Below are 10,499 nucleotides of genomic sequence, written 5' to 3'. Positions count from 1 at the left end.
ATAGAGATCTTAATCTTTGAACTGTATATAAATTCGATAAATATTAATGTACTAGGCAAGTTATTAAATGTGTATTTGACGCAGTTATTTCAAAAAGTAAGAGGGTGCACCCTATTAGAATAGGTTAGTATACTGAATATGTTAGAAAATATTTGCATTATTAGTGTATAGTCTTTGATTTTAAATTCTATATATAAATAATATAAATTAAATTTTCACACTTTTAATTCATCAGAAAAATAATTACACATAAACATGCATAATTATCTAGATTAATAACGTGAAATCTAAAACAAATAACTTGTTACTACAGTTTAAAATGCATTAGTGTATTTTCTTTTTTACTTTGTCATGTATATAAGTTAAATCATATAGTATTATTTACTTCTATATATTAACAAATTAATTTACATACACTATCAAATCACTTAAAAAATAGTAATAATTAAAATACCTATCCATTACAAGTAAAATTCACAACTTGAAAAATAAGACAAAACATTTTCTAGAACAAGTATACTCAAATAAATTGCATACAAATTAATTTATACTTTCAGTTAATATAACCTAATTTATTTTAACTTTTTTTTTAAAAAAAAAAAAAAAAAGACACTTAAAATTCAGAGATTTAACCCAACTGTCAAAAACGACCTCAACAAAAAGGTAATTAAGGTAAGGAAGTTTCGGTTAAAAGAAGCGCGTTATTTCAAAGTCTCCTCCATCATAACCCATTTTTTTCTCTTTGAAAAAACAAATATCACTTTCACTTTGTCTATTCTTCTTCTTTGACTCTTTCATTTAATAATCCCTCATCTAATTATTAACAACATTTAATTTCATCCCTTTATATAAATCCTTCCCTTCCTTTTTTCTTTTTCTTCTTTGTCACTGTCCTTTGTTCTTTGTCATAGTTGTTAAGGAAGCTCAACAAATTTCTCCTGTGATCTTGATCAAGAAATCTATTTTCAGCAACCCCATGTGAACAAAAGGTAAGAATTTTGTTTTTTTAAGTTGTTTTATTTTCAATAAAAATGAAGTTTCCCTTAATGTTTTTGAGCTTAAAGAGCTTTTTTTCTACATTTAGCTTTGACTTTTAGTTTTTGTGTATTTTTCGAAATGATTTCTTTTGGTGATTGAGAATTGTCTGTATTCAGTTCAATTTTGAGGATTTTGTAATTTTTGCTGTTTCTTCCTTCTTCTTCTTCTTTTTTTTTTTTTTTTTTTTAATGTAATTATATCTTAATTTATGGGTAAACGAGTTTCCTATTTTATCAATTTATTTGGAAATGATTGCAAGAACCACTCTTTGGTACTTAAGCTTCGTGTAAAATCAGTAAAAAGAAATCGTAAACTTTGTTATGGTTGACTAGAAATAAACAAAGGAAATACCCCTCCCCCCCCCCCCCGGCCCCCTTTTTTTTTGTTTCATTTGAACTCTAATTTTGAATCTAGCCATCAAATTTTGAGTTTTCTGCATCAGAGACATATGTAAAGAGGAAAAAAAATGAAAGATTGAATTTTTGATGTGTTTTGAAGATGTGGGAGTAAGTTTGTGAGTTGGGATTATGATGGCAAATTGGTCAATTATTATTATCTGGCTTGAGCCAAGTTGTTATTGAGGTGGGGTCTCACTTTTACATATGAAAATCAATGTAGTTGGTTTTTGGTATAATCATTCAATGGTGACCTTTCTTTTGTTTCTAGATGGAACACGACAAAATTCTCAACTTTGTCTCCTATTTTATTTACCACGTGCATAGACTATTTTCAAATTAATGAGTTTAGCTTTTATAAGTTGGACTTAGTTACATGGAAAAACTTTCTTTACATATCCATAAAAAAATAAAAAATAAAAAAAAATCTTAGTCTAATATAGGATGCTGCAGTAGTTTCAACTATGAGTATTTGTGGTCTCTTTTTTGTGTTGCTTTTAGCAAAAAAATAAAGATAAGATTTTGAAAAATGAATGTGAAATCAAGACTTCTTCTGATGGCTCAATGATTGTTAATAAAAGTAGAAAGGAAGTTTTACAGAAATAAAGGTGGCATAATTGTACTGTACTTTTTGGACTTTGTTGTTGACGTTTTTGGTTATGAAAGGAAGCTACCATGTTAATTCTTCATGGTTTTCATATTACTCAACATTTTCAAGATTGAAAACAATAACTCAATAAATCTTTAATTCTTCATAACTTTTATGCAGTGATTTTATCTTCTTATATCTGATTGATTTCACTTGTTAGTCCCTGAAGTAGTCTACTTAAATTCGTCCTATATTGAGCAGGGATTTACCAATCGAAGATCTTGCAGTAGGGAAATGGAGAAAGCAGCGACATTAGTTGCATTTAGACTATTTGTTATTTTATCGATTTTACTTCTACCAAATGTATCAGAGGCAGAACCTAGATCTCAGACGGTCCAGATCATATGCGGTAACCAGCCTGAGCATAATCCTACAGCTTATGTCCCGAATTTTGTTGCCACTATGGAAACCATAAGTGAGCAAATGAGAACTAGAGGCTATGGAGTAGCACTCACCGGCAGTGGACCGGATGCTAACTACGGACTAGCACAATGCTATGGTGATCTTTCTTTACTCGACTGTGTCTTATGCTATGCTGAAGCTCGAACCGTCCTTCCCCAATGCTTTCCATTCAATGGAGGGAGAATTTATCTTGATGGCTGCTTTATGCGGGCTGAGAATTACACATTCGATCACCAGTATTTAGGACCTGAAGACAGACATGTCTGTGGAAATAGAACCAGAAAGGGTTCTTTGTTCCAACAAACTGCTAGGCGGGCTGTCCAGCAAGCGGTTGCTAATGCACCAAACAATAATGGCTATGCACGTGCTGAAGTGGCAGTGCCCGGGGCAATGAACGAGACGGCTTATGTCCTAGCTGATTGTTGGAGAACAGTGAGTGCTAACTCGTGCCGAGCTTGTTTGCAAAATGCATCTGCCTCCATGATGGGGTGCTTACCCTGGTCAGAAGGCCGAGCATTGTACACTGGATGCTTCATGAGGTACTCGGATGTTAATTTTCTTAATGCTATAGCTAGCAGTGGAGACTCATCATCAAATGGTAATATTTATTTTGTATTCTTCCTTTTTCTTTAAGTCATCACTGAATGGACCATGTGGCTGATAGAGAAATGAATTTTCAGGAGTGGTAGTAATTGTAATTGCTGTTGTTAGTGCTGTGGTCGTCTTCGTAGTGGGAGCTGTTATCGCCTTTTATATGTGGAAGAACAAACAAATACAGAAGAAGAGAAAAGGTAAAACATTTGGTAATATTTCAGCTAAGGCTTTGGCTTTGGATATTTCTTAAAGCAACTAAGAGTTTTTAAATTTTCAGGTTCCAATGATGTGGAGAAATTAGTGAAGACCCTTAACGACAGCAGCTTGAACTTCAAGTATTCAACTCTTGAGAAAGCCACTGGGTCTTTTGATGAGGCAAACAAGCTTGGGCAAGGTGGATTTGGTACAGTTTATAAGGTAGTGGGTGAGAATATCGCACTGGTTAACATCTTTTTAAGTTTTCAATTTATCCATCACTATGTTTCACAATTAGCTCTTTTTTCATACTATTTTATCATGCTTTTATAGTATTTTGCTGTGACTTTTTATACTGCTTTGAGTTGATTGTCCTTGTGCCGAGGGTCTACCGGAAACAACCTCTCTACCTCCCAAGGTTGGGGTAAGGTCCGCGTACACTCTACCCTCCCGTACCCCACTTTGTGGGATTTCACTGAGTATGTTGTTGTTGTTGTTGTATGTTTCACAATGATTTATAATCACATCTGAGTAAGTCTATAATATGCTTATATACTGCAGGGAGTTCTACAAGATGGGAGAGAGATTGCTGTCAAAAGGCTGTTCTTCAACAACAAACACAGAGCTGCAGATTTTTATAATGAAGTCAACATTATTAGCAGTGTTGAGCACAAAAATCTAGTAAGGTTATTAGGATGCAGCTGTTCTGGACCCGAAAGCCTTCTTGTATATGAGTTCCTCCCGAACCAGAGTCTTGATCGGTTTATCTTTGGTGAGTAGCAGTTATTGTAGTATACAACTGCTGCAATGACTTTGTCACACTTGATTCTTATTGGCATGAAATTAATAGAATTCACCTTGTATGTCGAAATTGGCAGATCCTACCAAAGGTAAAACGCTGAACTGGGAGAAAAGATTTGAAATCATTATAGGGACTGCAGAAGGTTTGGTGTACCTCCATGAAAACAATAAGACGAGGATCATTCATAGAGATATAAAAGCCAGCAATATCCTGTTGGATTCAAGGCTCAGAGCTAAAATAGCTGATTTTGGGTTGGCAAGGTCTTTCCAAGAAGACAAGAGTCACATAAGCACTGCTATTGCTGGGACTTTGTTAGTGATTCTTTTCTTTCACCATTTAAATCTTAGTTCAAAACTTATGTTCGCTAAATATTAACAGCCAGCAGTTGAATTAGTTATTTCAGATGGTTAAAAATTTTCCGTTCTTTCCTTTGCAGAGGTTATATGGCGCCAGAATACTTAGCCCATGGCCAACTAACCAAAAAGGCAGATGTTTACAGCTTTGGTGTTCTTTTATTGGAGATAGTTACTGGAAGGCAGAATAATAGAAGCAAAAACACTGAATACTCCGACAGTTTAATTTCCATTGTAAGATGTGAAACTAATTCGTCTATTTTTACCAATATATTTCTGGATCTATACAATTGCAGACAAGAAAGTTGTTGCTCATTGATTTAACTTCTTGTCGTGGATGAAACAGGCATGGCAGCATTTTCAGCATGGGAGAGTAGAGGAACTGTTTGACCCAAATCTTATGCTGCACAACTACCACACAAGTAATGTAAAAAAGGAGGTTCTACGAATGGTACATGTAGGACTTTTGTGCACACAAGAGGTTCCAGGATTAAGACCGTCCATGTCAAAGGCATTGCAGATGCTAGTAAAGAAAGAAGAAGAGTTACCGGCTCCATCTAATCCTCCCTTTGTAGATGAGAAAACCATGGAGCTTCATGATCCTTGGGATACCCCATCTAAAGAAGGTGATTCGGCTTCAATTGCAAACGTTTCTCACAGTTCTTTCTACCCCAGATGATGTATCAGTGTCCTCAAACTGAGATATGACATAAATCTGTGAGACAACAAATGTTGTGCGTCTCAAGTATTGTCTTGCCTCGTGTTCCTTTTTGCAGACTCTGGGAGCAGATGTTTGTTTGCAACAAGTTGCTTTGTCATTGTAATGGTGAAGTGTTTGCACAAATCTTAGGAGCAGTTTATCATTATTACATAAGCAGATACTCTTGTCATTGTAATGGTGAAGAGAGAGATTGTTGGGCAAACTATCGGTATAATTGTAGCATAAGATAAAAATATAAAAGTGAAGTAAGAGCCTATTGGGTACACCATTGGTGTGATTGTAACACAAGATTAAATACAACTTATGTTGATTATGAGAACGGTCTAATTCCAAGTTACTAGTACATTATGAATGTATTGAATAGGACAAGTAGAGAAAATATATTGACTATATACAACAATTCCCTAGCTAATTAGATGTATTTGTACTCTTAATCTGGATAGGACAATGTATATTGTTTATCCTTTTTATTTATTAATAGGTGAAGTTCATTATAGATCAGTACGCCTAACAAATTGGATGATGACAATATAAATTTTGAAATAATAATTAGTTAGATTAAATCCATGTCTCTGTTTAGAGATTGATTGTAACAGCCCGACCCTTGATTCTTCGATTTAAAGCTTAATTTTGGGTTTGGAGACTTGGAACAAGTTATAATATCCGCTTGAACTTGTTTGAGGGGGTTTGGGTGAGTTTTGGGTGCTAAAACCCCCTTGGTGCTGCACCAGATTTTTTTTTTTTTCCTGGTGCAGCTGCAGGCCTTCGCGATCACGGGGCCTAGGGTCACGCTTGTGAAAAAGGGACTGGGGGACCCTGGGCAGTTGCGTGAGGCTGTTCGCAGTCGCGTAGAGGGCCTCGCTGAACTGCTCTTCGCGGTCGCGGGTCTCACTCGTGATCGCGTAGTAAAAGCTGGAAGATCTGGATTTTATGTCATTTCAACATTTTTATTAGTTGGATAGTCGGTTTTTGGATAATTCAAAGGTGGATTTTTATCTCAAATTATTGGGCAAGTGTTTTTAACTTGGATTTAAGTTATTATATCAATTGCCCGTTTAGATTTGTATATTTGAATTGGAAATGTTGGGGATTTTAATTTAGGGTTAAGAGAGTGTAATTTGTGAAATTCTAGGTCAATTCATTATCGTGTTTGGAAGTTGATCGTCGATTTGAACTCTTGGGAGTATGAGTACCGTGGAAATATAGTAAAATTACCTGGCGGCTCGGGTTTGGCTTTTTGGTTGACTTTTGATTCGATTTCATTTTATATTGCAATATGGGTATCGTTGTACTCGTTTAACCCCGTAAATTACGCTTATTGAATAGATTGGAGTACAAATTGGTTACTGTTTGTTAGTTACCACAAGCAAATATTTATATGGTGTTTATGTGGTAGACGGGATGAGTTGATAAATGAAACTAGTCTGGCAGCTGCAGCTGAAGATAAAGAAACTTATTCATTTGAAATAATTTAACGCTTTGCCACTAAAGAAGATTGTCAGCTCTTGAAATTGTCTGCTTTCAATATGGTATTCAGGAGCATATTGATCTTGGAATTAAGTTAGCAGATTAAAATTCAACTCTCATTTCCTTGGTATACTACTTTAACACCTTCACATATTTAATTACAAGTGCTGGTAACTTTTATTAAACAGATGTGAGGACAAATTATTTTTGGAGTTCATTTGCTAGGACAAATTATATTTGGAGTTCATTTGCTTTAAGAAGTGGTTGGTTACTGACTTACTTCTTCTTTGTACTAGTATACGTATCCGCGCAATGCGCGGTCATTATAATTTAAAATTAAATCATTCGAAAAGTGCATTTATAGGTAAAGACAGAAAGTCATACGAAAAATTTATAATTTATATGAAAATGTAATTCGTACATATGAAATTATGTGCTTGAGTTGAGGTATACATGTCTTATTATTTACTGTTCGCAAGCTTTCTTTTTCTTTTCAAATAACATAGCAACATACATAAAATTCAACGATTCATCATGGTAACGCTGATTATATATGAAAAACAAATTAAGCATTCGAAGTTCAATCAACATAGAGTCGTGAAACAGCATCGGACTGAAGTCCCTTACACTCAATTTCCTACATTTCCACGTTTGTTCGATCTCCTTTTTAGTTATTCTTTATAATTCTAATTGGTAGAATCATGTTTTAGAAGAGGCGAAAACTATAACTTGTAAAAATCATTGCAAATGAATAGATCATAAGAATAGGATGCATGATTAAATTCTATTTACTAATCACATTATTTGAGACTTTGAGAAACTAATGTGAATGTTTAGCATGTCATTTCAAAAGGGTGTCGCTCAAACTGCTCTGCAAATTTAGTTTGTTATCTGTATAAAAAAAAAAACAGTGATTAATTTTTACTGTTCTTGAACCATACACTTATAATTGAGTAAAATATATAGAGATTAAGATAGCACAAAACCTTGAAGATTGAGTCACATTGCATCTTAATTGGGTTCCAATGGTCTGAAATGATAACTCAAAATGAATTGATAAATGAACCAATTTAACATTCAGGTTCAAATTTTGGATCTGAAATATTAAAAATACTTTCAACAAAGTATAAACAGAAACTTGCTATTTTTTCTACTCATTTATTTAAGGACGTTGTACTAATTAACCTCGCTTCAACAAAACTTTACTTTTAGATTACAGTATTCGACTTGAGGAGCTGGATAATTCAAAATTCTTTTTTTGGATAGTGTATCGTGAAACTTTTACGTTACCAAACAGAAATGTCTTTTAGCTTGGACACCGATGTTAGATTAATCGAAATCTCAAATCTTAGGTCAAATTTCGGACAAATTTGAGTTTCCCCCAAGTCTTGTCTAATACGGAAATGAAGAACTTCCTGGCCTTCTAATCCCATGTTATCTCATTTTACTTTAATAAATACCCACGCGCATCGCAGATAATCTTTTAAAAAGATAATCACCATATAAGTTATACGCGAACTAAATAATAGTATAGTGCTTATTTTACAAATTTTAAAAGGATTAAGGTGTTTTGTGCAGAATAAATAACTAAACTTTTGTTATCATTAATTATAGAACATGACGTTATATCTCCATTGATGCTCGAATTTTTTTTTTTTTTTGATTACTTAATTAAATTATACATGTTAAATGTATATGAAAATTCAGAGTTTTGTCTTAATTCTACATTCGAAATAGCTTAATCTCAATCTTTAACCACACTCGCTAACAAAAACTGATATTGAAAGTTAAATACCTAACTAATGTCATCGAATTAGATTTCGTTCGTTTCAACAAACACATGAAATCACGTAGGAAAATCAATTAAAGATCAAGTGTTTGAAGCTCTGGGATTCCCCAATCCCCATGAGTCGAAAATTCGTATAAGATACTGCACGCCCACAAAATATATTGCTTCTACTAAGGAGACAAAATGTTTTCATCACAGGAATAAATATCAAAACAGTAGTTTAAGTTTATATCAATAATTTTCTCTTCCTACAACAGAAAATATGTACCCACAAAGCGGCAATTATCACAAAAAGTTTCAAATTAACCAAGGTGTTTCTTGTAGCGTAGCATTTTTATTTAGAGAACAAATTGTCACAAATATGGTATTGAAATAGCGAAATAACAAAAAACTTAAATATACAACAAGGGATAATTTGGCTGTCATCTTCTCTTTATCCATATTCAATGACATTGGTTAGAGATTGTATATGAGGCGTGACTAGTATATGTTTGAAATTATTGCTTGATGAATATGAATAGAAAAATGAAAGATGAAATTACTGCGTGTATGAATATGAATAGAACAATAAAAGATACTGAAGCTAAATGGTGTCGGGCATACACTAAAATTAGACCCTTTTTCCAAAAAAATAAAAGAAGTGGCATTGTTTATTTACTACCAATGGGTGTATTCTCGAGTTTGCCAAATTGCTTACCCAAGTAATTCTTGAATATCATCCTCTTTTTCTTATGGCTAAAATTTATGCACGTATTCACGGTTATCCCTTTTTCCTTATCACCTGTCTGTCTACTAGTTCACGCCTTATCATTCTCGTTATCCCTTTGACCTCTGTCGTTTACATCCTTATATGCTCGCTTACCCAGTACCTACCATATACCTTTATTCGATTTTGGTCTCATCCTCTTTATCCCTTTTTTATATGTCAGAAACTCTGACTCCTTTGACCTTTATGTATTCTTCCTATGCTTCACTGATACTCCATACCTTCATCTTTTTAGAGTTTAACTTATTCTCTTCCCCTTAAGGATAACCTCAGAAACTGGTAATATAGTATCCCTTGCTTTCTCGAGACTTCCTTCCACCCATACATCATACTTGATTCTCTCTTTCTCCTTTCTAATAAAGTTTCTTATGTTCGGTCTGGGCTATCGGTAATTCTTGCACTTACATTAAGAATATCTCGAATCTCTTCTTCAGTGATCCTCTTCTTTCAATTTATCCTTGAAGTTGCTAGTCCTTAGTCCGACTGATGAATTAAGGATAAGTTTGGAAATTCGCCGAAATGTGAACCAGGATTCTTACTATGCGGTGAATTCAAATTATTTCACTCTTTTCCTTTGTCATCCAGCTTTCCATCATAGATATCTAGCAAAACCATTATTTTGCTCATTCTATGCGGTTTCATTGCCACCAGCTTTGTTCCAATCGGGCGCATCATCCCTTTATTACTTCTTTTGAGATTCTTCTTAGACTCTTGGCCTTCGCTTGATTCTTACCTGCTAAATCTTCCCTATAATCTGGCATACCCTATTTGTTGCTTGAGTTTATCAGCCGCACAGATATTCGAAGTCCTTAAATACTCATTTCCTCTATTTACCTTTTGCGATCGAAGATTTTTGTCTGTTTCCCCTCCTATACTGACCTTACCATTTAGCCAACCAAATCTGATTTCTTCTTGTAATGCCATCATAAATCAATGTACTATTGCATTTATTTCCCACTACCCGCTTGTCACGACCCCAATTACCAATCGTGCGGGCACCTAACTTATTATTACTAGTAGGCGAACCCTTACCCGCTAACCTATTAGTCATTAGCCACTTTTAACTTCTTAAATCATTTATACTTAAACAATCAATGAAACAAGTAAATGAATAAATAGTCTGACCAAGTCATAAATAATAATTAATATAAGTGCGGACGTCTTAACTATTACATCCCTAAAATCTGAAAGTCATCGTACAAGGACTCTAACCAACAATGTCTAAAGAATGAAGTATACCTCAAATATAATAACAAATAATGTCTGGAGTGAAAATAGACATTTGGAAAGAGAGATCTTCAGGTGGCATGGCATAGATAGAAGCTCAC

General features: G+C 34.1%; 1 protein-coding gene across 1 annotated transcript; it reads left to right on the top strand.

Moving 5' to 3' along the window:
- Window positions 1–753: 753 nt before the first annotated feature.
- LOC132067159 (cysteine-rich receptor-like protein kinase 2) lies at window positions 754–5,708 on the top strand. Its single transcript, XM_059460309.1, has 8 exons — window positions 754–989; window positions 2,284–3,082; window positions 3,165–3,275; window positions 3,356–3,495; window positions 3,835–4,045; window positions 4,152–4,386; window positions 4,512–4,662; window positions 4,775–5,708. The coding sequence occupies exons 2-8, from the start codon at window positions 2,317–2,319 to the stop codon at window positions 5,105–5,107; spliced, it is 1,947 nt and encodes a 648-aa protein (XP_059316292.1). The 5' UTR covers window positions 754–989; window positions 2,284–2,316; the 3' UTR covers window positions 5,108–5,708.
- Window positions 5,709–10,499: the final 4,791 nt, after the last annotated feature.

Source organism: Lycium ferocissimum, chromosome 8 (genome assembly GCF_029784015.1).
Source record: "Lycium ferocissimum isolate CSIRO_LF1 chromosome 8, AGI_CSIRO_Lferr_CH_V1, whole genome shotgun sequence".
NCBI classification, from domain to species: Eukaryota; Viridiplantae; Streptophyta; class Magnoliopsida; order Solanales; family Solanaceae; genus Lycium; species Lycium ferocissimum.
This window is presented reverse-complemented; position numbering and strand designations above follow the sequence as displayed.